The following is a 27,329-nucleotide window of genomic DNA, read 5'->3' on the forward strand; positions in this document are numbered from 1 at the left end:
GGTTACATAAAGACAAACCTGTTCAATTTCCTACCCTCATAACTGCTATTCTGGCATTTTAAAAAAAGGAATATTTAAAATACACACACCAACATAAACACAGAGACTGCAGTTCTTCCTAAATAGGACACATATGGTGGAAAACAGCTTAAGTGCTAGATTTTTGCTGGCCCATACTGGGTTCAATAAACAGGAAAAGGCTCATTCTGAGCTAAAAGGGAGTTGTTAAGACAAGCTCAAAAGCAGAACTAAGTCAACGGACTTACAGCTAAACAACAGGCTGAAGAAGGGCAAAGGTGTACCCATATCAACATTTGTAGTAATCATGAGAGTAAGGAGAATATATGATACCCTATCACCAAGCAAATGATGAAGCTAACTCTGAGCTAACCCATTATAATTAATAAAAATATAATTTTAATTATAAGAACATGTTTGGAGTATTGCTGCTACCAAACACTGAAAGTGAAATACAGTTACTGATGTTGTGCTTTCATTTCATCAGAAGAAACACTGCGTTGATGGTATTATCTTAGAGCTTGAGACAGACGTGGGGGCTCTCCCTGGTACTCGATGATAGTGCTTTGACCAAGCGCCTCTGAATTCCAGCTGTCACTGTTGTAAGTGGTGATAAAACTATCTTACAATAGGCATAAACTGCTCAGCAAAAAACCTAGCATGAAGCCTAATACTCAACAAGCGGAGGCTTCTCTTATTCTCTCAGCGTGGAACATCTGTAGGGTTTGTCTTTGTCTCCAGAAAAGTCAGCATGGTGATCAGCAGTTGTGACTGTGTGCTCAGTTGCTGTTGTCTGACTCTTTGCAGCCCCATGGACATTAGCTAGCCAGACTTCTCTGCCCGTGGAATTATCCAGGCAAGAGTGGGTTGTCATTTCCTCCTCCAGGGGATCTTGCTGACCCAGGGACTGAACCTGCATCTCCTGCATCTTCTAAATTGGCAGGTGGATTCTTTACCATTAGTGCCACCTGGGAAACCCCTGGGAAGCAGTTATGATTACCTTTACTTGTTACTATGACAATCGACTATCAGTCATATAAAAGCACTCCTGGCTATGTATCACCCAATCCAGGAATCCCTGTGTGGTGTCAGACAGTGATAGTAGGAATTGGGGTGAAATGATGAAAGCTTTCAGCAGAAGTACCATGATGGAGGTGTATGAAGCCCCATCTAGTGTCTAAACGAGCTGAAGACCACCACCCCCTCAGATGTTCATGGGCCAAGGGGGCCAGAGGACTAAAGGAGAGGCAGGTGCCCTCTGGCCACCCAAGTCCGGTCCCATTTATACATTTTATTCTTCCTCCAACTGAAAATAAAAAATTTTTTAAAAATACCTTTTATCCCAAAGGTGGGCCCCTGAGAAGGCTGTCGCACACACGCAAAGACATTCTGATGGAGATGGGCGCCGAGGGCCTGCACCAGGCCAATCGTGGTTGTGCTTTTCCCCTCTCCCAGGGGTGTTGGAGTGATTCTTCAAGATTAAAGCAGAAAAGGAAAATTAAGTTTATATAAATTAAATTCATGTGTATCAGTAGGTCAGATCTAACAGATCCTAGAGAATGACTCTTAGTCTGAATAATCAGAAAGATGAAAGACACAAAAGGGATCTTTTCCAAGAATCTTAGTTGTAACTTCCTCCCAGTTTAAAAAAAAAAAAAACCTCCTGCATTTTAGCTCTTCTGACTGTGAGGGGCAAATATACTTTACCTTGTAAGAGACACTGCTATAATCTTACATAATTTCTCAATTTTAGTCTCAAAAACTAGCTTTTAACTCAGTAAAACAAAAATATAGATGAATGCTCAACAGATCTAAGGAATTAATGATTTGGGGCTAAAAAGAAAGGCACTTTCATCTGAAGATCAGGTTTTAAGACTCAAACCTCTTCCACCTACTAGATGAATGACTTTTACAAATTTTCTCATCTCTGCAGGGTTATAATCTACTCTTAAATCACAAGGTTGCTATAAGGATCAAAGCAATAAAGACATATGAAAATGCCCAAACCAAATTAAAAGAACCTCCACAAATACACGCTAAGTGCAAATGCAACCTCTGGCAATAATAATCAGTATTAAGATTCAATTGGCAAATGGACAAAAGTCATACCCGGTTACCACCACATATTTCCCATCAGGCTGGTGCTTCAGCCGTTCCAGCGCTGAGAGCCGAACTTTTGCCTTGGTTTCACCGTACAATTCTACCTCTTCAGTGTGCAGACCAATTTCTCGAGCCAGGTTACCAATGGGCTTTGGCTTGTAAGACCGTGATATATCAATGTCACTTAGAAGAAATACAGAAAATACGAATCAACCTTTATTAATCCCATCGTAGTAATGACTCACTCCAACCCCCTTCAGAAGGGGCATACACATTAACCATCAGTTAAAAACCTAACAATCCACGGAGTTTTTAAACAGTAAACTATTTTACCTTGGCACGGGTGTCTTCAGGTTAAGTCTGTTATACTCGATGATCCACTCCCCTGGCTTAAAGTTCTCCAAGAAGCGCTTTGCACTCTCTACTGTGCTCTAAACAAAACGACACAGACGGAACTGAGAAGAGGTGATGATTTTTTAACCTCCACCTCAATTCTTAAACCTGGTCACTCAAGTTCAATCACAAAATGAACAGCTTCATGATCCGATTATTAACACGCTTCAGTTGTAGGCTAGAGTCTACGAGCAGCCGGGACGCCCTGGGCTGTGGGCCTCGACCCCTTCAGCTGGTGTGTGTTACGAAGGGCAATAAGCCGAAACAGACCGAGCAAAGCCAGGGTTTTTATACAGTTTTTTCCCCCCTGAAGTTATCACATTCCAGAGGAAATCAGAATCGTGCTATCCCTGATTCCCTTTATTCATATGCCTGATTCTACTTCTTTGGTCTTTCATTTCCTTTTTTCTTCAAAATAGTCACATCCTTACTCAGATTTTGAGTAGGTTCTATGACATTTCTGCTTGAAGAGAAATGCACTCCCTAGAATTCTATCAGTTTTGTACAACTATTATAGAAACTTGCACCCACACGCACCTGCATTAGCATCGCCACTGTCATGGGCCCGACGCCACCAGGAACAGGGGTGATGAAGCTTGCCCTCTCCTTGGCTTCCTTGTACGCTACATCACCCACAATTTTCTTCCCACTTGGTTTTGTATCATCTGGTCAAGGAGGTTTAAAAAAAAAAAAATCAAAGGCCAGCCTCAGAATCACAATCCTGGTGTTTATTTCTAAGTTATGTGATCAATTATTATGAAAATAGCTTGTTCCAAAAACTTAGTTGAGTTTAGGAGTTGCTGTCCCAGATTCAGAATCGAAATCCTGGTGTTTATTTCTAAGTTATGTGATCAATTATTATTACAATAGCTTGTTCCAAAAACTTCGTTGAGTTTAGGAGTTGCTGTCCCATCTGGGTTAAGTGCCTACTTTACTTTTAAAAAGCTGTGGGGTAACAGGTATTTGCTATTTCCTAGGGAGAGACTTACTCTACCTGCAAAATTCCCCAAGATGCTTAAGTGGTTTTTCAGAACCAGGAGAATCCTTTTGTCATCTGTCAGGTGGCAAATAAGATACCAACTGTTTTGTATTCTTACAGCCAACCACCCAGTATATAATAAGCACCTTTTAAAATGTTAATTTGCCAAGGCCTTCAAAGGAATTTTTTGGGTGCACAAAGCTCCAACTATATCACAGCTGCTAGATACGGTTTCTACAGCAACTGTCAGCATTTGGTAAGCTCCAGGCATGAGCTGGAGGAACAATTCAACATCCAATTCCAAAGACGAGCAGCTACTTAAATGTATGCAGAAAGCAAAAAATATAATTACACTCCCCTTAAAAGGATACAAGAACAACTACGAATCTCAGCAGCAAAGAATAGCTATTCAAGAGAACAAAAATCCCACGATGCATCACTGCTCACACACGAAGCACATCCTACACTTGGCTTCAGAGCACTTCTGGGAGGGGCTGGGGACAGGGCTAGACCTTGAGGCTCTAAGGCTTACAGGCAGGACCTGGTAGGATCTTAGCCATTTCATCTTTTTGAACAGAACACCAGAAATAAGAAAGAAAGCCTTGCTGCTGCTGCTAGGTTGCTTCAGTCATGTCCGACTCTGTGCGACCCCAAAGACAGCAGCCCACCAGGCTCCCCCGTCCCTGGGATTCTCCAGGCAAGAATATTGGAGTGGGTTGCCATTTCCTTCTCCAATGCATGAAAGTGAAAAGTGAAAGTGAAGTCACTCAGTTGTGTCCAACTCCTAGCGACCCCATGGACTGCAGCCCACCAGGCTCCTCCATCCATGAGATTTTCCAGGCAAGAGTACTGGAGTGGGGTGCCATTGCTTAGGTTCAGCCGAAAACCCAGAATTAAGTGATCTCGGCTCTAGGATCAACTCTTACACGAACCTCGAGTCCTCAGCCCCTATGGGCTCCTGACTCATGAAAAGTCTGAAGGGGCAAAGAAGGATGAACACTACCTATTTCAGAGGCTTGTGAAGACTCAAGAAATAGTGTTTCTTGAAACTGAAAAAAAAAAAAAAATTCTCCAAACATAAGGGTTTCTCTTCCCATTCTAGATGTGGCTGTTGGTTTAGTCGCTAAGTCATGTACGACTCTTGTGACCCCATGGTCTATAGCCCACCAGGCTCCTCTGTCCATGGGATTCTCCAGGCAATACTGGAGTGGGTTGCCATTTCCTTCCCCACCCATTCTAGATACATATTTTCTATACATACTCTAAGGAGGCAGGGGACAGAAATCCTTGCAATGGTTTCAGGTTTCTAGATTATAAGGCAACAAGTTATGGCAACAGGAGAACATTTCCTACCATAACCACAAAGGTTGTTTCAAGATGCCAAGGAAATACAATTCAGCACTGCCTTTTGTATAGGTTTCAACTTTCTAACACCAAAGTCAGCTAAAAATACCCCTACACCTCCTTCTATCTATGAATGTTAGTCCCTTTCTTCCTGTGTTTCTCCATACATACAGGAAATGTATCAATGACTGAACAACTTAATGCTGAACTGGGTGAGCTCAGCTCTGCTCCTTCTTCAAACACTATCAGGGCTGGCTTGAGTGCCTCTGATATATGTATGGGCTTCCCTAGCGGCTCAGATGGTAAAGAATCTGCCTGCAATGCAGGACACCAGGGTTTTACCCTGGGTCAAGAAGATGGACAGGGTTTCATGGAGGTTGTAACGTGGTCAGTGGAAAAGTGACGTCTCGATCTAAGCGTACCGCTTCAGTAACCAACACACATTTTGGTTACTTATCCCAGCCCCTGAATTTCTGTTTCATCGGGAACTATTAGCACAAAACTACTTAAGATCAGCTGAGGGAATTCCCTGGAGGTCCGGTGGTTAGTACTCTTGTGATTCCCCTGTAGGGGCACAGGTTCAGTCCCTGGTTGGGGAACTAAGATCCCACAAGCCTGACAGAGTGGAAAAAAAAAAAAAAGACCCAGCTGAACCTTAAGTCCTTCGTGTGTAATTTGGGGATCCTAGTAACAAGGTTCAGCATAGAACCACTACACTAAATAGACTGAGACTGGATGGGGGGGCAGTGAGGAATCTGTTCCCACTTTTAGAACCCTGCCAAATAAAGCACTATTAATCCAGCCCTTCTCAAACGGTCTTTAGTAAGCCAAGCAGAAAGAACACTTTCACATGTTTCTCTGCCCAACACTTTCTTCTCTACACTTGAATCTTAAAAAAAAATATTCCGTAATAAAACAACAACGCAACAGCAAAAAAACACATACCTTAATTCATCCTGAATTTGGAAAATGATTTAAGACATTATCCCTGAATGGACAATGCAAATGATTTAAATAATCAAAATATGAGCTAAGAAGTGGCCTAGCTGTGGAACATGGTGCTTTAAGAATGAACATTTGCAAATGTGGTCACTTTTCCACTGACCACATTACACCCTCCAGGAAACCCTGTCCATCTTCTCGACCCAGGGGTAGAACCCTGGTGTCCTGCATTGCAGGCAGATTCTTTACCATCTGAGCTGCTAGGGAAGCCCATACATATATCAGTCTTTAGGTCCCCCTGCTCATCCATGGATTGGTAACAGCAATCCTGCCCTCCTTGGGGAACAGTAACATCCAGACTTGTGGATGCTTATTCACCTAAATGCCCAGGACCAGAAAAAAGTACAGGCGACCCGGAGGAAAGATACTGCTTTGACTATTCATATTTCACCTTCTATGTGAGGAATAAATGTGAACAGGAGGTAAGTTTCATGTGTAAGTCAGCATTTCATGCCAAACTGTGAGACTCAAGAACCCTACCCAGGTTTTCTTCTTTCATCATCTCTCAAATTCAGTCCAAAACAGAAAAAAGCCAACAGCAGAACTATGTTAGAGAAAATGCAAGGTTTTAAATACAATGAGCCTGAATGTCACATTGCAAGTACTGAAAGTGAGGAGTTATAGGAGAGCAATTTCTTTATCACTCGTCAGATAATTACACTACAAGACAATGAGTGATCAATTGTGAGCTACTGTCTTAAAATCATGGGACCGAGAGTGGGAGGGAGGTTAAAAACGGAAGGCTTGACAGTGACTAATGTTCCTGGCAGCTTAGTGTCAATACTTCAAACTTGAGCTGGGAAGGGAGAAGAAAAGAATATTCTTGCTATAACCCTCTTCAACAATCCAACAGATGAGGGCCTGCTGTCAGCAAGCCCAAGCTGGACATGACACCGCAGAGACCACTGCCCCGAGGCACCCATGGGCAGACAAGTGGAGAAAAAGTAAGAGACACATATGATGAGAGAAATACCAAGTTCTGTGGGACAGGAGGGAGAAGAAAAGCACTTTCAAAGGAGAGATCCTCTTTTGGTGAAGGGAAACCTTCCAAAGGTTTGGAAGGAAGAATGGACATTTCAGACAGAGAAGGGGTGGGCAGGAAGTTGCTGAAAATGAAGATGACAGATGAGTTTTATTTGACTGTGTAGCCCAAGACCTGGGGTGGTGCCTGCCCAATGCACAGAAATGATCGCTTGATTAAAAATTGTTCCTTTTTTAAACTCAGAAAGTATGTACACAAGTATCACTAAACTGTCCTTTCAGCTTTTATGTTTGAAAACTTCATCAGAGAACAGCCTGTTCCACTAAAGACGCAGAGGAGCTGCAAAGGAAAACAGGTATGTGTTGGGGGTGGGGGGCAGGCGGGGGACATGGTCCACTTTACAACAGTTAAGACAGGTATTCACAAAGTGCATGTGAGAAAAAAGGCCACAGAGGTGGCTGAAACTAGCATGGGGCTGAGGAGTCTGACAGGTGACCTGGGAGAAAGAGGCTCACAAGTCCACATCAAGCCCCCAAAACCTGGCAAGAGCACGCAGGTGGACCTGAGTGGGAGGCAGCTGGCAGTAGGGAAGCCAGGGAGATATTCATGGCAGCACATCCGGTGGAGAGGGGGACACTCAGTGGTGACATTGAGACCATAGAAGGGGAAAAAAATTCATAATATTTAAAAATGGGTCCATACGTGGAATGATTGGGAGGGAAACTGAAAGGTTTCAGGCCTGCAGGAAGGAAGAATGGTGATAATATTACTAACCAAACAGGGCCATGGGGAGTAATTTAGGGATGAGGATTCAAGGACAGTTACAGACATGACTATAAAGTTAGCATTATCCTTGGTCTAGAAAAGGTGCAGGTCAAACACCTCTGCAAAGCCCTAACTGGAGGTCTCTGGGCACTATGTATCCCTCTCCTGGAGTACTTTCAGAGCAGTTTGTAAAGATCACACTACACTTTAACTGTCCTTTGCTAAAATCCACTCAAGGTGAGGCTTCCCTGGTGGCTCCAGTCTATAGAGAATCCATCTGCAATGCAGGAGACCCAGGTTTGATCCCTGGGTCAACAAGATCGCCTGGAGAAAGAAATGGCAACCACTCCACTATTCTTGCCTGGGAAATCCTATGGACAAAGGAGCCTGGTGGGCTAGTCCATGGGGTCGCAGGAGTTAGACATGACTTAATGACTAAACACCACCCCACCTCTAGGTCATCTTGGGACTGCACGGCACAGTGGCTAAAACCACAGCTTCTTCCTGCCAAGGGGCAACTATGCCATCTACTAACTTCAGGCACCCAAGGGCAGGCTAATCGCTCTGAACCTTAACACTTCAAGCCTAAAACGGGACAAAAGGTTCTTGCTTAGGCTTCACCTTCCTCCCCGCAACACTCACCTGTGACGTAATTGATTCCACAGTCGATGACTATCGCCCCAGGTTTGATCCACTCCCCTTTCACCATTTCAGGTTGACCAGTTGCAACCACCAGGATGTCACCTTTACTTATCTAGGAAAAGATGGTTCTGACTTCAGAAACTTAACAGTGACACATTAAAAAAAAATGTAGACGCGGAAAGGACACCCCTAAGTTTTACACGACTTTCTTCGTCATCTGCTATTTTATGCAGGCCGCAAAGTCTCTGACAGCTCTTTGTATACTGTGCTCATTCCTACACATGTCAAAACCTCCCCTTTCACTAGATATTTTACTGAATGGGGAACCTGATGAGAACCTGCAAGGTAGGGAGGCGTATAGGCTTAGAGCCACAGGCCTGAAACAACGTCCCTGAATTCCATGCCTCTTCCCCAGGATGTGGGAACTACCACCTTCCACAGAGCATTGCTTGGGGAGGATTAAAGAGATGCAGGGCCTCTCGTGGTCTCTCCCCACGTTTACGAGACTGCACTGTCAATGGGATGTGTCTGTATGAGAATTTCTGAGCCCAGGTGTCAAGAACAAGCTGTGACTGAGGTCACAAGACCACTGTCCACATCCTCCTCTAGACACCTCCACCTCTGAGGCCACCCAGTCACATATCCGGGATCTGGCAGCCAGGGGTCAGTCTCAGTTCCTATCCTGCTAACCGCTATCTACTGCGGGATGGACTGGTGGAGAAAAATAGTCAGAACAAAATCTGTATAAATTTGGGCAAGTTTTAAACTTGAATTTGTTTCTTCATCTTGTAAAATAGACAAGAATCATAGAATTGCTAGAGAGGTTAAATGAGATAATGAGGTAAAGTACACGACAATTTTTGGCACTAAAATGTTAGCTATTCCCACTACGCAAGGACCCCTACCACACATGGGAACATGCATGCAAATGTGAGCACATGTGAGTGCACACACACACACATACACAGCCCTTGTACTCCACTCTGGATCCCTTACCTCCTCGTTCAGATTGGCAGTCTTGGAGTGGCAGGTGGTCACTGTGGCATGGTTCCATAGAAGCAAGTCATGCATTGGGGCACCAACGATTTTACTGCGCCCGACCACCACAGCGTGCCTTCCGGCAATTTGCACCCCTGAAAGACAAGCCAGCGAGCATCAGAGAACTGGGGAAGCTGCCCTCCTTTGCAAGCCACCTAAATGGGAAAATTCAGAATAAGTGCACAAAAACGAGTTCTGAGCATCAAAAACAAATCTTCCTAAAACCATCCCTTCTTTGTCAACTCAGGGTTTCAGCTACAAAATTGGGGCTTGTCCATGTGGCCTTCTTGCAAGTGGGTTTTTGAGCAGGGCTTAAGCCAAGATTCATTTACTGAGTCATAGCGGAGTGGGAAGAAAACCTACACTCAAAGCAGAAAGAAACCCTGACATGCTTAACAGCCATATGGAAGCAGAGAGCAGATTACATTACCTGGGAAAAAGTTATAAGAAATAGGGTGCATGTTAACGGAGTGGAGGAGAGAAGTGAGGGAAATTAGATTATATCAGTAATTCTTTAGTTCCTCATCCAAATTTCTCTTTTGGCTTAGGGCCTGGGCCACAGGGTTATTTGCAGAGAAGTGATAAAGGGGAACCTAACTGTAACATAAAGCTTTCTTTTTGTTTACTGAGCTCCCAGTCTTCTGGCACTGTTCCAACATCCCTCAGGACCAACATACTCTCCGCAGTAGAGATGATGTGGGTGAGGTCCCAAGTGTGGACAAATGACTGTATTTCATCCCCTGGCCAACAAGAGCCGCCCCATCACTCTTAGGCACCAGGATGGAACAGGCTGGAGCTGCTCCGGGAGACCAAGTAGAGCTGAGAAGGAGCTGCCACGCAAAGGGCAGCAGAGATGAGGTCTCTGCGGAGTCCCTACACCCAGTGCCACTGAAGCCAACTCAAGGCAGTCTGTGTTCAAATTATGCTTCTTGTGTAACAGTAACTCTATCCAAAAATAGGGAAGTTTCTATATAATGCTAACATCATGAACATCTAGAAGAAAAGCCCTCAAATTGTGAAGTGCTTATAAGGTACCTTTCTATACTTTTTAGGGTTCAGCAAAGGACTTGAAACTGTACTAGGGCAAATGGTTGCTTCAATATCAACAAGAGGGAATATCCCTGGTGATCCAGTGGCTAAGACTCCTCACTCCCATGCATGGGGATCTGGGTTCGATCCCTTGGTCAGGGAACTAGATCCTACATGCGAAAACTAAAGATCCTATAGGTTGCAACTAAGACCTAGCACAGCTTAAATAAATAAAAATTAATTAATTAATTAAAATCAACAAGAGGAGGTGGAGGCCCTACAGCTGCTGCAGCCTAAGGTACTGATTTCCATTGAGTTGTAATACACTGTAGGCTAAACAAGCCATAGAGGATAAATTTAGTTGTAGGACTGATCAGCAATAGCTGTCCCAAGGGTTATACCTTGACCTTTCCTTGCCAGCCACAGAAAATTTTTACTTACGTTAGCCAACACTTTCCACTTGAAATTTCTGATCCACTTCCTCTAAAAAGGGTACACTTCCTTGTAAAAAAAATAACCTTTGCTAAAGAGTATTCATGATGAAATTAAAATGCCAACATGCTGACTAGGTAATGGGGGGTTGGTTACTCAAGGGATCCATTTGCTAGAACTACAGTGGTTTGGTAGCCCATTTTGGGGTGGGGACTTTTCACCCTACAGACAACATGAATTTGTATTACCAAATCGGTTATTTTTCCACACAAAAATAATCTGCTTTGAACTCAAATAACTCTGAGTTCAAATCTTGGCTCTGCCGCCTCTTGGACGAACTCCTCAATCACTCTGAGAATGTCTTCTCAGCTGTTAAACAGTAAGAGCACCTACTTCATACGGCTGTTGAGAACATTGAGAATTTAGGTCAAGAAGCCCCTAGCATACAGGTCCTTGTGCCAATCAAGCCCGCTTCTTTAGGGCCCACAGCGTATCTCCCCTAAACCTCCAAAGGTATAGACCACGTTCCCCCAAAGGGTGCTTTGTTTCTGTTTTTACCTGTCTCCTTGATGAGTTCCAAGCATCCTTTGGGTGTACAAGGGATGAAACAGTTACTAAGGTCCCCTCTAGCAAGTTTTCCAGCACTGATGCTATTCAGTCTAAAACAAGGAAAGTGATAGGTATTTTTACTCTTTAGAAACAAAATGACATGTTCCTCAAATAGGAATATACTTTAATCGCAGTCAAGCAACGTGGTACAGAAAGCCAAGCCACACTCACCCGTCCACATCTTTTTCGGGGGCAATAGCATTGACCAATGTTTCAGTGTTAATGGGATTCTCTGAATCTAAAGGCAGCTGCACTATGAACCCATGCACAGTGAGGTCTTCGTTCAATGATGTGATGCACTTTAACACCTAAAAATCACACCACATACCAGTTTATATACCATGGAGAAATCAAGAGGGTAGAGAAACACTTCCCAGGTGACCTCATCCCTGCTCCCCTGCACACACCGAGAGTTTAACTGTAGTTCTCTTGCCTTGCATTCTAGAGCAACTCCACCTTAACACAGAATGTCATCTTCAGGTGTCTGGTAAGAAACCCATCAAATAAAAGAGCTAAGAACTTTAATAATCTATTGCTACACAGTAAAATTCATGTTATCATCATCTAAACCAAGACTTTTGTGATGACAGAAATGCTCTATAATCTGTACCTTACAATAGTGGCTTCTGAAGTACTTGAAATGTGGCTAGTTCAACTGAGGAGTGGGAGTTCAAATTTTATTTCATTTTAGTTAAATGAGCACATGGGGTTAGTGGCTCCCCTGCTGGACTGTGTGGATGTAGAACATATCCATGACCTCAGAAAGTCCTTCTTCCCTCCTGTCACGTCACAGCCAATCCCCCACCTACCAGCAACCACAGCTGCGACTTGACTCACCCAAGATTTGTTCTGCCTATTCTTGAACAGCATGTAAATGAAATATATGTTTTCATTTTTAAAGTACACAAAACGACAGGCCAGTGATCAGTTTTTAATAAACATCGCAAGTGATTTGGAAGCAAAATACGGGCAATCACACTGCAAGTACCCAACATTCACAGCTGGCACTGCCCCATTTACTGATTTTCAAAGATTTTCTGGAGGCTGAGTCTGCAGAGAAAGAATTATCTGGAGGTCTCTTGTGTGCTGACTGTATCAGCCCCCAAAGTTCTCTGAAACTAAAACCAGTGAGAAAAGCACTTCAGCTGCCCTCTTAACAGCTGACTCCTAACTGCTCACCTCAGATTCCGTGGCCGTTCGGGGTAACTTAATGTGCGTGGCTTTGATCCCGATCTGCAAGAATGAACATTTAAAATGGGTACATGGCAAAAGGACTTGAGACATGGGCCTGTTTCCTCTGCAGATGTGACTAAACCAAAGCAAGAGAGGCAGGCATCATTCCACCCTCACATGTCCTAAAGAATGAGTCTCCTGCTTTGAGCCCCCCATCCTTCGTTAACTGTCACCGCCGAACTGAGGCACGTTTATGTTCTCTACGCCTGCTCAGATCACTGATTCTAAACACTGGAGGGCCAACTACAGGCTGAAGCTCTGTCACCCATTTCTAACTTGCAAAATAGGTAAACCGAAGTCTGCTGCGGGTGATGAAAGTTTTTGTGGGAGGAGTGCAAGGGGTGACAGACAGGACTCAGAGAAGGGGAGGGGTGGGAGCTGAGGTGGGGTGTTGGCACCATTCTTCTGGGCTTTACCTCCTCAGCAGCCTTCAACTTCACATTTATATAAAGATTAGAGTCATCTCTGTTGCCAACCTGGAATAACAAAGACATGCAAATCGGATGATTAGGGAAAGGCAAACTGTAAGGCAAAGCTTCTAAAATTTCAGTTTTGATAAAAGCAATGTTTAATTATGAGACTCCTGCTCCCGAGAACTTTTACAGGAGAATAAGGAGGATGGCGGGACAGCATGGAGACGCGAACACAGCAGGCAGTACCAAACAGAGCAAAGCACGCCTGACCCCCACAGAAAAGACACTTTAGCACCCGCTCTGGGAACTAAGTGAGGGAGCAGTGGCCTGCCTAAACCACGGGGAACCGCTGCTTGCCAGTAAGCGTATGAGCCAGAGCAACAGTGCAGGGGGGCGGAGGAACTGGCAACATGCAAGAACGCATGGTAGCTCTGATAAGACATCTGCGCCCTCTCCCCACCTCTGGGGGCAGGGCAAAGCTCTCAGGCTCAGCCACAGAGAAGAGGAATCAATGAGGGTGAACCGAACTGTTCCCAGCTCACACACAACACTTGCCTACGCCAGGCAAAGGGCAGTCTGCTGCCCTCAAGACAGAGAGGAAAGAGTACCCAGAAGCCAACTTCTCTGACCCACCATGCTAGGTTTCAACATGGTCCCTGTTTCTTTAATCATGGATATACATAGGTTTTCACTGTAATCACTTACCTAAGAAATTTCCTTTACAAATATTTCCCCACCCACGTATCAGTGCTGACATTTGCTCTTTTCAATAATGAAATGTCCTCTCGGGGTGATTTATCACAATAAGTTTGGTTTCTCCCCAAACTGCAGGGGGAAAAACTGTAGGTCCCTTGACACCAGAGATAAGTGATATGTGGCTACTTTACACAGGACAACTCTGGAGAAAGCAGCTGGCCCTAGGAACAGAGTAGCTCCAGGCTTAGTCACCTGATGCTGTTCCTGGAGGCTCTCCTTAGGTTCACGGAACATAGGTTCACGGAACATGGCCTCACTCTTAGCTGCAGGTGTCTTTCTAGAGAAGTCTCAGTTTTGCCAGTGCTAAACTGAATTTCAAGATAGCCAGAGAAGTCCAGTGAGGGGTATTTGGTTTTCTGCACCTAAATGCATTAGCTGCTTACTGGGAGGATTTCCCTAGGATTTTAGGGAAATTTAGGGATTTTAAGCTCATCGTTCCTGTCCTTTTCACATGTATGACCTTTGCCCCTATCATCCAACCTTCATTGATTTGGTTACCAGATTTAATACCTTCCAGGTTTTTAGATCAAATAAGAAAGGTAGGAGTATTTTGTTTTTCCTTATATTGTAAACAAAGAATGTCTCCTGCCATTCCAGTTCTGTAAGGATCATGTCAGTAGCCACCACAGTCACGGACCTGCAAGTCCACCCTGAAAGGAATGCAGGTTGCAGTATTCCATGTTTTGGATATGTGGGCCCCTGAGACAGTTCAAATGTGTATCTTTAGGAAGAATGTCAATGACCCCAGATTCATGCATCTTCTCACACACAGAAAAGCACCAAAATCACTGAGATATCTGATCCCGGTGCCCGCAGTTAACCTTTCACTGGGATCCTGACTGCCTGTATCCCCAGTCCACACTCACCGATGCATACCGGCTCCTCCCCCGACCTCTTTGGGACAGTTTCTCTGAGCAACTGGAGAGACTACTGCTGTCTCCTGGGGTACTGCCCTCAGTTAGACACTGAGCAAACAACTCACAGCTCTTAGGTTGTACGTTTTTTAAGTAGACCATATTCATAACTACAATTAGTTATTTCGACTTAACTCTGAGATTAAATGGTTTTTTATCACTCCCTGCTGTTTTTTTTAAAATAAATTACAACTGTTCTATATTTTATCTTCATCTCTGATGTAGCTGAGATACAACTGTAAGTCACTTTTCTGGAAAGGTGTGGGCAATTCTCCTGAGTCCATGTGTACCTGAAAATATCTCTCTGCCGTCTCTGCACTCGAAGGACAAATTTGGTCAAGTTTAGAATCACGACATTTTCCTTCAAGGTTGCTGTCTTTGGCATTTAATATCACAAAAGTCTGAAGTCTTTTTGTTGTTGCTGTTTCTGTCTGGATGTTTCTGAAGGAATTTTTCTAAAACTCCAAAATGACCACTCGTTTTTAAAAAAAAGCTTGAGAGTTATGAGCATACATCAAAGTCTGATTGTAATCCTAAGGCAAAGGAAAACACCTCTTAGGATCCAGTTGAAACACTCAGTATAGGCATCTAATAGGGAAAATGGTTACACAATCATTCTCAAACTGGACGCAAAAGGAATGTTTAGTTGAAGAACAGTAGATTTCTTGACTGACAGTCAAGTGGGTGGATGGCAGACTGGTTTCCCAGAACGAATCTTAATCCCATTATAGTTTATACCAAAAAAAAATCACTTAAGCATTTTATCAGAAACACCAATTTCTTCTTTGAAGGAGGTCAATTACATCATCCAAAAAAGGTCCTATTGAGACAAAAGGGAAGGGGGGAGGGCATAACAGTTAAAAGAACGACACAACCGTTAAAGAACAGGATACCACAAAAATCAGTTAGAATCCATTAGGTACAGGATGGCAGTAGAGCCATCTACTTCCAGTAGAGCCTGATTATACGCTCACTGTAATACATTAGCAAGCTAAATGACACACTTACAGGCACCATGACAGTTCCCAGGCTGACCATAAAAGGCCAAAACGTGGGCAGTGGCCCAGTTCCTGGAAATCCCTGCCACTTCTCCAAAGTAACTGGAATAATCTTCCTACTTCCTAGCCTAGGAAATTACCCAGCCCTGGGCGCTGAACAATCGATGCTTCGAACTGTGGTGTTGGGGAAGATTCTTGAAAGTCCCTTGGACAGTAAGGAGATCAAACCAGTCAATTCTAAACAAAATCAACCTTGAATATTCATTGGAAGGACTGATGCTGAAGTTGAAGCTCTGATGCAGAGTTGACTAACTGGAAAAGACCCTGATGGTGGGAAAGATTGAAGGCAGGAGGAGAAGGGGATGACAGAGGATGAGATGGATGGATGGCATTAACGACTCAATGGACGTGAGTTTGAGCAAACTCCAGGAGATGGTGAAGGACAGGGAAGCCTGGCGTGCTGCAGTCCATGGGGCTGCAAAGAGTCAGACACAACTGAGCGGCTGAATAAATCAAATCAAATCATAACAACAACAACAACAGCACATGAGCTGAGAACTTCCAGACGTACAGCTGGATTTTAAAAAGGCAGAGGAACTAGAGATCAAATATCTGCTGGGTCATAGAAATAGCAAGAGAATTCCAGAAAAACATCTGCTTCTGCTTCATTGACTATGCTAAAGCCTTTGACTGTGTGGATCACAACAAACTGTTGAAAATTCTTAAAGAGATGGGACTACCAAGCCATCCTACCTGCCCCCTGAGAAACCTGTATGCAGGTCAAGAAACAACAGTAGAACCAGACATGGATCAATGGATTGGTTCAAAATTGGGAAAGGAATACATCAAGGCTGTATATTGTCACCCTGCTTACTTGACTTATATGCAGAGTATATCATGCAAAATGCAAGGCTGGATGAGCATAAGCTGGGATCAAGATTGCTGGGAGAAATATCAAAAATCTCAAATATCAGATGACACCACCCTAGTGGCAGAAAGCAAAGAGAAACTAAAGAGGCTCTTGATGAAGGTGAAAGATGAGACTGAAAAAAGCTGACTTAGAACTCAACATTCAAAAAATGAAGATCACAGCATCCAGTCCCATCATTTCATGGCAAATGAATGAGGAAAAAATGGAAACAGTGACAGACTTTTATTTTCTTGGGCTCCAAAATCACTGAGGATGGTGACTGGAGCCATGAAATTAAAAGACCCTTGGTCCTTGGAAGAAAAGCTTTGACAAACCTAGACAGCATATTAAAAAGCAGAGACATCACTTTGCCAACAAAGGCCAACATGCTAACGAACACAGTCAAAGTTGCGGTTTTTCCAGTAGTCATATACCGCTGTGAGAGCTGGACAATAAAAAACGCTGAGCACCGAAGAATTGGTGCCTTCGAACTGCGGTGTTGGAGACGATTCTTGAGAGAGTCTCCTGGACACCAAGGAGATCAAACCAGTCAATTCTAAAGGAAATCAACCCTGAACATTCACTGGAAGGACAGATGTTGAAGCTGAAGATCCAATACTTTGGCCACCTGATGTGAAGAGCTGACTCACTGGAAAAGACCCTTTTGCTGCGAAAGATTGAAGGCAGGAGGAGAAGGGGACGACAGAGGATGAGATGGTTGGATGGCATCACTGAGTCAATGGACTTGAGTTTGAGCAAGCTGCAGGAGATGGTTAAGGACAGGGAAGCCTGGCCTGCTGCAGTCCGTGGGGTCACAAAGAATCAGACATGACTGAGCGACTGAACAAGACAAAATGGTCTTCCGATTCCTGTTTTACAACATAAAATATCCTGGGAATTCATTAGTTTTTCTTCAGCTCCAGGGAAAAGATTTTATAGCAAGACTTGGGTTGAGAGCAACAGAGTGTGTGACTTTCTTCAGATTGGTTGGTGGTAAGGAAACAGGGAAGTGCTCTAGGAGTCTTGTGCTCAGCTTGAAGTTATCATCCTTCACTTGTGTGGGGGCCTTAGTTGTGAAGAATAACTCAAAGCTACTTTCATGTATATTCCCTGAGAAGGAACCGGGACCCTGCCCCAAGGCTGTGCTCTACTATTGTTTCCAGACAGTCCCTCTCCTGTATTTCTACATCCCCTCCCTTCCCTGATAAGCAACTGTGTGAATCTGCCCTATGCGAGGCTGAATGGAGCCTATTTCTTACAAATGAGAAATGGGGGACACAGGAAGGATTTGTACCACATGGGACCCCACAGGCTCCTGCTTGGTTTCATTACTGTGTCTACAAGAAGACAGCTCCCATCCTGTAGTCGGGGGATAAGATAAAAATGAGAACAACCAGAAATATATACAAATCACTTGAACTATAGAGACATTACATAAACAGTACTGTCATTCTTTTTGCATAGGATGGGCAGTGTGTGTGGCTGGATTGTGTATGATCAGATTTGCGTTTTGACAAGGGTGGCATCTGTGGGTAAAAGGACAGACTGGAAGCATCCAGATCAGAAGTTTGTAAGCATGTGACTAGTGCCCTAGTGGGGTGGGAGCAGAAGAAATCAAGAGGAGGGAAAATGGACTTTCCTGGTGATACAGTGGATAAGAACCCGCCTGCTGATAGAGGGGACATGGGTGTGATCTTTGGTCCAGAAAGATTCCACATGCTGTGGAGTGACCAAAGCCTGTACGCCACAACTATTGAGCCTGTGTGCAGCAACTAATGAGCCTGTGTCCCCTAGAGCCTGTGATCTGCAACAAGAGACGTCACTGCAATGAGAAGCCTGTGCACTACAACGAGAGAAAGACCAGGCACAACAACAAAGACCCAGCACAACCAATAATAGTAATAACCATAATGATAGTAAATTAAACAAAATGATTTTCAAAATAAATAAATACACAAAAGGAGGGAAGAGATCTCAAGAGCTTATGATGTGGAGAGCAGAGAGGACAAGACACAGCTCAGGTTTCTGCTCTGAGTATGTGGGGAAATGGTGGTGCCAGTCACCAGGATGGAAAAAAAAACACAAGAGGTCTGAGGTGGCACAGATGTGATTACAACATAATCTGTGAGCATTGCATCATAGAATGATATTGCTCCTGGTGCTAAAGTACAAGATTAAAATATTCAACCACTGTTTTATTGGCAAGAGCATAGGAGACAAGTTACAGAACAGCATTTATGTAACAAAAACACTTTGCAATCAATAAGTTTAAAATAGGAGCTTGGAAGCCAATTTTAAAAACAGGAAAAAAAAAAAAAACCTTCGCTACTGCTACAAAAAAGGGCTTTACAGAGACAGATTTCTTGTCTATGACATTTACTCTTCATACAACAAACAATTCACAAGAATAAGCCAAGAAATAACTGGTCCCACATATGTACCAAGTGTACACCCACAACATATACCTTTGATTCTTAGCAATTTGTAAAAATAAAAAAGGAAAATCCACCAAAGCACAGAACAGACCAGGCAGAACGACAGGCCTTTGGTGCTTTTCTTCTCAACTAAGGCCTTTCAGATAATGTATAGCAATGGAGCGGGGGCGGTATTATTCACTCTGAAATTCTTGGAGAACATGGAACAGAACTTAGCAAGGAATTAAACGATATATATGGAGACACACATACAGAGAGAAATGAGACGTGAGGGACCAGGTGTTTCTGAACGGAATTTCAAATGCAAGCTATCAGTTTCTTGTTGTCCCAGGAAACCCTTTAGCCATTCATTTGTACATCTGTCCACATGACATGTATTTATGAAATATCTTCTGCCTTTTTATTGAAGGCCTCTTACGGGATGAACCTGGAGCTCTTGGAAGAAATCTTGGCTAGGAAGTATTCTCCCAAGCAGCCACGGGCCTGGGGGCTCACTTACAGAAAGAATAAGGTAGAAAAGAGGTCTGAGGGCTGAGCATTGGCATTTAAATGGTCAAGGTAACAGGAACAGCAAGCAAAAAGATTAGAGAAGGGAGTGATGTCCTGGAAGCCAACAGTCTGGAACTCAGAAGAAATCCAGGTTTACAAGTTCCTGACCTACAGCTGATATCTGGGGGTCAGATGAAATTGTGCAGGGCAATGGTTCCCAAAGTGTGGATCATACACTCTTGGGGAACCCCAACACCCTTTTAGAAGGCCTGCTAGTGCCATCATAATACTATGTCATTTGCCATTTTCACTGTATTGACATGTGTATCGAGGCTGCAAAAGTTATGGCGGGTAAGACTGCTGATGACTTAGTAAGAATTAAGACAATGGCACCAAACTGTACTAGTCATAAGGATATCCTTCACTGTCACACACGCTCAGTAAAAAAAAGAAAAAAAGAAAACAACATAGACACCAATTTCACTTAGAAGTGCTCTTGATGCAGTAACAATTATTTTTATTAAACCTCGATCCTTGAGTACATGTCTTTTCAATATTCTGCATAAAGAATGGGGAAGCAATCATAAAGCACTTTGACCATAAACAGAAGTGGCTGTCACTAGGAAAAGTACTTGTGCTTTCTTGCCTTGCAAGCAGAACTGGCCAGTTTTTTAATGAAACACCAAATTTACTCGAAAGAACAACTGACAAACAATGATTACTTGGGCTTGAACATTTGGCAAATATTTTCTCAAAATTGGATAAAGCGAGCCTGCTACTGCAAGGAAAGTAACTAATGACAAAATTGGAGCTTTCAAGCAAAAATTGGTATTTATGTACTCCTGTGAGCTTGACAACTTCCCAACACTTGCAGGCTTTTTTGATGAGCTTGTTGGTGACAGTAATGATTATGATTTTTTAAAAATCACGTAATAAAATGTATTAACATTTGGGAGATCTGTATAATTCAGTGAACCATTATTTTTCAGATGAGGAACGAAGAACATAACAAAACCACACACAGGTAAATATCCATTCAAACTGTAACATAAAACAAGATTCCGACTTAACAAAATACGAAGGTTCACTGATAACAGTTTCAGATTTCACACTGCAACTACCTTTTTGAAACTTCACTTCAGTCAGTTCAGTTCAGTCGCTCAGTCGTGTCCGACTCTTTGCGACCCCATGAATCGCAGCACGCCAGGCCTCCCTGTCCATCACCAGCTCCCGGAGTTCACTCAGACTCATGTCCATCGAGTCCGTGATCCCATCCAGCCATCTCATCCTGGGTCGTCCCCTTCTCCTCCTGCCCCCAACCTCTCCCAGAATCAGAGTCTTTTCCAATGAGTCAACTCTTCTCATGAGGTGGCCAAAGTACTGGAGCTTCAGCTTTAGCATCATTCCCTCCAAAGAAATCCCAGGGTGTTGGAGAAGTTCAAACGCATCAATTCTTCGGGGCTCAGCCTTCTTCACAGTCCAGCTCTCACATCCATACATGACCACAGGAAAAACCATAGCCTTGACTAGACGGACCTTAGTCGACAAAGTAATGTCTCTGCTTTTGAATATGCTATCTAGGTTGGTCATAACTTTTCTTCCAAGGAGTAAGCGTCTTTTAATTTCATGGCTGCAGTCACCATCTGCAGTGATTCTGGAGCCCCAAAAAATAAAGTCTGACACTGTTTCCACTGTTTCCCCATCTATTTCCCATGAAGTGATGGGACCAGATGCCATGATCTTCGTTTTCTGAATGTTGAGCTTTAAGCCAACTTTTTCACTCTCCTCTTTCACTTTCATCAAGAGGCTTTTTAGCTTCTCTTCACTTTCTGCCATAAGGGTGGTGTCATCTGCATATCTGAGGTTATTGATATTTCTCCCAGCAATCTTCATTCCAGCTCGTGCTTCTTCCAGTCCAGTGTTTCTCATGATGTACTCTACATATAAATTAAATAAGCAGGGTGACAATATACAGCCTTGACGTATTGAGTCCTTATAGTACTAAAGAAAAACATCCACAATTATGAGAAGAATATCAAAAGAACGCTTCCTTTTACAACTATATGTCTGTATAAGGTCAGATATATATGAAGGTTCTTCACACATTTCAATCAAACCTAGAAGAGCAAGAGACTGAAAAGTGGACAGGAATCCAGCTGTTCCCTATTAAGCCAGACAGTAAAGGGTTTTGCAAAAATGGAAAACAATGCCCCTCTTCTCACTCCATTGTTTCTAAGAGTTACTAAGCCATAAAAATATTACTTAATGGAAAAGGAATACGTCAAGGCTGTATATTGTCACCCTGCTTATTTAACTTATATGCAGAGTACATCATGAGAAACGCTGGACTGGAAGAAACACAAGCTGGAATCAAGATTGCTGGGAGAAATATCAATAACCTCAGATATGCAGATGACACCACCCTTATGGCAGAAAGTGAAGAGGAACTAAAAAGCCTCTTGATGAAAGTGAAAGAGGAGAGTGAAAAAGTTGGCTTAAAGCTCAACATTCAGAAAACAAAGATCATGGCATCTGGTCCCAACACTTCATGGGAAATAGATGGGGAAACAGTGGAAACAGTGTCAGACTTTATTTTTTGGGGCTCCAGAATCACTGCAGATGGTGACTGCAGCCATGAAATTAAAAGACGCTTACTCCTTGGAAGAAAAGTTATGACCAACCTAGATAGCATATTCAAAAGCAGAGACATTACTTTGTCGACTAAGGTCCGTCTAGTCAAGGCTATGGTTTTTCCTGTGGTCATGTATGGATGCGAGAGTTGGACTGTGAAGAAGGCTGAGCACCAAAGAATTGATGCTTTTGAACTGTGGTGTTGGAGAAGACTCTTGAGACTCCCTTGGACTGCAAGGAGATCCAACCAGTCCATTCTGAAGGAGATCAGCCCTGGGATTTCTTTGGAAGGAATGATGCTAAAGCTGAAACTCTAATACTTTGGCCACCTCATGCGAAGAGCTGACTCACTGGAAAAGACTTTGATGCTGGAAGGGATTGGGGGCAGGAGGAGAAGGAGACGACAGAGGATGAGATGGCTGGATGGCATCACTGACCTGATGGACGTGAATCTGAGTGAACTCCTGGAGTTGGTGATGGACAGGAAGGCCTGGCGTGCTGGGATTCATGGGGTCACAAAGAGTCGGACACGACTGAGCGACTGAACTGAACTAAACTGAATGCTAATATATAGTGAGCTTGCTGCTGCTACTGCTGGTAAGTCGCTTCAGTAGTGTCCGACTCTATGTGACCCCGGCGGCCCACCAGGCTCCCCTGTCCCTGGGATTCTTCAGGCAAGAACACTTGGAGTGGGTTGCCAGTGACTTCTCCAATGCATGAAAGTGAAAACTGAAAGTGAAGTCGCTCAGTCGTGTCCGACTAGTAGCGACCCCATGGACTGCAGCCTACCAGGCTCCTCTGTCCATGGGATTTTCCAGGCAAGAGTACTGGAGTGGGGTGCCATTGCTTTCTCCGAGTGAGCTTACTATTGGCATTTTAAAATATACAAATATCTTTAAACTTCTTAGTTTTCATTTCTAATATAGTAAAATATCAATGGATAAATTCATATAAACAAAAGTTCCCTAAGTCTTAAATTTTTTAGTGTAAAGGGGTCCTCAGAGAAGGCAATGGCACCCCACTCCAGTACTCTTGCCTGCAAAATCCCATGGACGGAGGAGCCTGGAAGGCTGCAGGCCATGGGGTCGCTGAGGGTCGGGCACAACTGAGCAACTTCACTTTCACTTTTAACTTTTATGCATTGGAGAAGGAAATGGCACCCCACTCCAGTACTCTTGCCTGGAGAATCCCAGGGATGGGGGAGCCTGGTGGGCTGCCGTCTATGGGGTCGCACAGAGTAGGACACAACTGAAGTGACTTAGCAGTAGCAAACGGGTCCTAAGACCAATGATCAAGAGATGCTGGATAAGGGAAAAGTATCCACAAAGAATAGCCGAGAGCCAGAGCAGGTCCACATGCAGAAGTTGAGCTGAAGAGGAGTAGCCTGCACAGAGAAACTGCAAAGGTCTGAGGACTCACAGAAGCCAAAAAAGAGGGAGAACCTTGATGTGCTTGTTGTCTTAAGTACTACTGAGAGATTGAGAAAGGAAGAAAGATACTAGTGGAAACACACTATCATAATACCTGTAAAATTGCCAGGCCTGGTATGAAACCAGGTACTTCCTCCTTCATCTGAATGACTTGGTTCTTCAGTCTCTCCTTTATTTGCCTGGAGAAAAAAAAAAGAGTTAAACTGGAGTTAAAACTTAATGCTTCAAGTCACAAATAATATGTATTATTAGATACATTGAAATTGAAAAAACACCTTCACTAAACAGACATTAGGAGAAGGCAATGGCACCCCACTCTAGTACTCTTGCCTGGAAAACCCCATGGATGGAGGAGCCTGGTGGGCTGCAGTCCGTGGGGTCGCTAAGAGTCAGACACGACTGAGCAAATTCACTTTCACTTTTCCCTTCATGCATTGGAGAAGGAAATGGCAACCCACTCCCGTGTTCTTGCCTGGAGAATTCCAGGGATGAGGGAGCCTGGTGGGCTGCCGTCTATGGGGTTGCACAGAGTCGGACACGACTGAAGCACGACTTAGCAGCAGCAGTAAATGGTAAGAATGTTTAGTGATACAAGAAGTTAGAACTAGGACTGCAAAATCTTGTAGCTAGTAGCCTTGTTTTTTCAAATCCAATATTCTACAAATCATATGTTCAACACAAGTATCAACTGACTATTGGATTTCTTTTACTGAGATTTTAATGAACAGAGGCACAATTCTGCGCTGACATAAGACAACAGGAAACACTAGAGTTGCCAAGTCCTCCCTGGGCTCCCGCTGAAACTCCCCCGCAGCTCCAGCCAGAGTGGTTTCTCCTGCCCTAGGACTGGAAGTGCTGCCCAGGTTGCTGCAGAGAACAAGTCTCCACTCTCTGCTCTCCCCTTCCTTCCCGCAACCACTGTCATAACTAACACAAAGTGCCAGGCAGAGGCTTCTACTGGTTCTCCTTACCCCTCCCCACCCAAATAAAACCCACAGTGCGGAAGGGAGTCTTAGGAGGGGTAGGTGTTAAAAAAAAACAATTCCTAGCACAATGTGAGACAGTAAGGTGAACCAACAGTGAAAAGATGAACACATCTGAGACTCAATAACCCCCTGCGGTAGGCAAGGGAGAAAAAGCGTTCTTATTCCTGTTCACAGATGCACACACAGGCGCTAAGCAGTCAGGACAGGTGCCTCTCCCAGGGCCAAATTACAGAAAGAACAACAGGTGCAAAAGGCCCCGAGTGGGTAAATGAGGTCCAAGAGGAAATAGTAATCAAATCAGGTAGATAGTCGTTTATTCTGAATGTTATGGGAAGCCATTCAAGGGTTTTCAGTGGGGCTGACGTGATGGAACTCACTTGAAAAAAAATTTTTTTTTTGGCTGTGCCCTGTGACATGTGGGATTCCAGTTCCCCAACCTGGGATGGAACCCTCACTCTCATTGGAACAGAAGCATCTAGACCACCAGGGAAGTCCTCAGCCTTACATTTTTAAAGGATTATTCTTGCTGCTGAATTGGGAATACACCCAAGGGGGAAAGGTGAGAATTAAGGACATCAGCAAGAAGTTACTGCAACTGTAAAATCCAGGCCAAGAGGTGGTGGTAGCTTGGATTATGGTATCAGAGGTAAGCTGGCAAGAAGTATATATTCCAGATATACAAAACATGAAACACAGAGGAAATACCAGGAATACAGGGGACTCTGAAGTTTGAGGGGGTTGTGAGATGGAGCTGGAAAGACTGATGGTACAAATATTTTAAAGACAGGACAGTGAATTTATTTACCAAATCTTATAAGGATTCTAGAATAAGGAAGCATTTGAGACCCAAGGAAAGAATCTAGGGACAAATAAAAATAATACTTAAACTCAGCAGGTAGTAAGCTGCAGGAACCCAGTACTATAAGGTAGTCGAGGTGGAAAATGTTGTTTCAGCCCAGGAAGTTAATAGCAAAGAACAAAATGTTCTTTATTTTCTATGCTATAATTTTAATGGGTCTAAGGGTGCATTTTTTTCCCCCTAAAAGAAATTATAGCTTGAGATCACTTATACTGCCTCCCTTAAACTTTCTCTAAGAAGCAGGATCATTTTAAAATTTGCAGGGATAGTTTTCCAAATACAAAGCTCTGTTGAAAAGTTAACACTTAGGCCTCTTTATGAGACATGATCAGAATATCAATGAGACAGTCTAACATGCACATAATCCACAGTAAGCAAGAACTAGACAGCACAGAACACTAAAGCATCAGGTGGAAAATCTGCCCTGGTGAGGGGGGCGGGGCGGGGGTGGAGAAATTAAGATAGTTGTAATTAGGTCTCCATAAGTCCCTTAAATTTTTTTTTTTCCTGCCTGGCTTTCTTGTTCGGCCAGAAACTGAAGTACCTTAAAATGAAAAGTGGAAAAACAAACCCAAGTGTCAGGTATGTCTGAAGTTGAGACTGTAAAAGAAAAAGATGGAGAGAGAAATTAACATTCCCTCCCTTGTCTACCTTTATTTTAGGGTCATAAAGCTGTGATGAATTAAATAGGGGGAAGCCCTTTACTTTTTATAGCTCATTTTTAGAAAGTTTAAATGTATAATGGAATAACTTTCGAATCACTGAAGCTTCCTAAATCAACAGAAACTTCCTTGATTGCAGATACCTCTCATTTCTATCCATGGCCCTGCAAGTTACATCATCCTGGTAAAAATTTTGGGAGCAAAGCGAGGCAAAAGTGGGCATATGGAGAAACATCTCTGATCCCTGAATAGAACTACACATGCTGGTCACACCATCTTCCATCAGCATACCCTAAAATCTGAGGGAAGACATAGCTCAGTCTTGATGTAGGAAAAATCAGAACTAAACCGCCACTGACATTAGCAGGACAAAGTAGCAGTAAACCATTGACGTCTCTCTGGTCCTGAAGGACAGATACTAGTCCTGAGCCGAGAGTCATAGCCAACTAAACGTGAATAGACACAGATGCAGTTTAACTAAGTTACTACTGGCATCTAGTGGGTAGATGCAATTACATACCCTACAATGCACAGGACAAAGCATAGCGAAGAATTACCCAGCCCTCATGGTAACAGTGCCCAAGGCTGAGAAACTCTGCTGCTGGCCGATAAAATGCAATGTTTGGGGTTACCTTTTCTTTCTAAGCTGCAAAAATCAAGGTGGAATCATTTATAGCTCAACCTGTCAAAATCTGTTTGAATCTCTATGGATCTGCATGACTTATCAGTTTTTTCCAAGCTGATTTCTCCCACACCCAAGTGTCAAAGACCCTAGTTAATAAAAGTTAAAGGTGTACATCCCTATAGAATCTTATTACTCTTGAACAGTCCTAGTCAAAGTCTAACATCCCTAAACAGTCACCTAGATCTCTTGCCTCAAGTCTTGTACAATTACTCTTGAAAAACTCCATTACAAGTTTCAACTCATTCTGTTTCACAGGAGGGCCCATTTTTAAATTTTGGGCATTTTATGCCTGAGAAAAAAAAGCACTGCCAAAATATAACCCTAACAAAGACATTTCAACAGAAGCTATAGGCAGGAAAAGGAGGCAGAAAAGGATATTTAGCTACGTGGCTAAGAAATCTACATGATGAAAAACAAGCTGCCCAGTCAACAAACACTGAAATGTTAACATAGGCTTAGAGGAATTTGCAAATGATCCTTAAAAGGTCCACAGAATAGGCCTTTAGTAGTTGATCAGAGAGAAAGCAAGAACATTCATCAACATGTAGGGCTATTCTAAACCAGGACACACATTTCTCTTTTTCCCCTCAAGGAG

The 27,329-nt window shown here is 43.4% G+C and overlaps 1 protein-coding gene across 2 annotated transcripts in view; it reads right to left on the bottom strand.

Moving 5' to 3' along the window:
- The window catches only part of MTHFD1 (methylenetetrahydrofolate dehydrogenase, cyclohydrolase and formyltetrahydrofolate synthetase 1), a 61,084-nt gene that overhangs the window by 22,587 nt on the left and 11,168 nt on the right, over nucleotides 1–27,329 (bottom strand). For both annotated transcript variants that reach the window (XM_068965511.1, XM_068965513.1), the window contains exons 2-12: nucleotides 23,637–23,721; nucleotides 12,983–13,042; nucleotides 12,513–12,566; nucleotides 11,505–11,641; nucleotides 11,283–11,383; nucleotides 9,222–9,358; nucleotides 8,226–8,337; nucleotides 3,049–3,176; nucleotides 2,452–2,549; nucleotides 2,128–2,301; nucleotides 1,353–1,489 (exon numbers count right to left, since the gene is read on the bottom strand). In XM_068965511.1, the coding sequence (XP_068821612.1) occupies nucleotides 1,353–1,489; nucleotides 2,128–2,301; nucleotides 2,452–2,549; nucleotides 3,049–3,176; nucleotides 8,226–8,337; nucleotides 9,222–9,358; nucleotides 11,283–11,383; nucleotides 11,505–11,641; nucleotides 12,513–12,566; nucleotides 12,983–13,042; nucleotides 23,637–23,721 (1,223 nt within the window). The remainder of the gene's footprint in view (nucleotides 1–1,352; nucleotides 1,490–2,127; nucleotides 2,302–2,451; nucleotides 2,550–3,048; nucleotides 3,177–8,225; nucleotides 8,338–9,221; nucleotides 9,359–11,282; nucleotides 11,384–11,504; nucleotides 11,642–12,512; nucleotides 12,567–12,982; nucleotides 13,043–23,636; nucleotides 23,722–27,329) is intronic.

Source organism: Capricornis sumatraensis, chromosome 2 (assembly GCF_032405125.1).
Source record: "Capricornis sumatraensis isolate serow.1 chromosome 2, serow.2, whole genome shotgun sequence".
Classification (NCBI taxonomy): domain Eukaryota; kingdom Metazoa; phylum Chordata; class Mammalia; order Artiodactyla; family Bovidae; genus Capricornis; species Capricornis sumatraensis.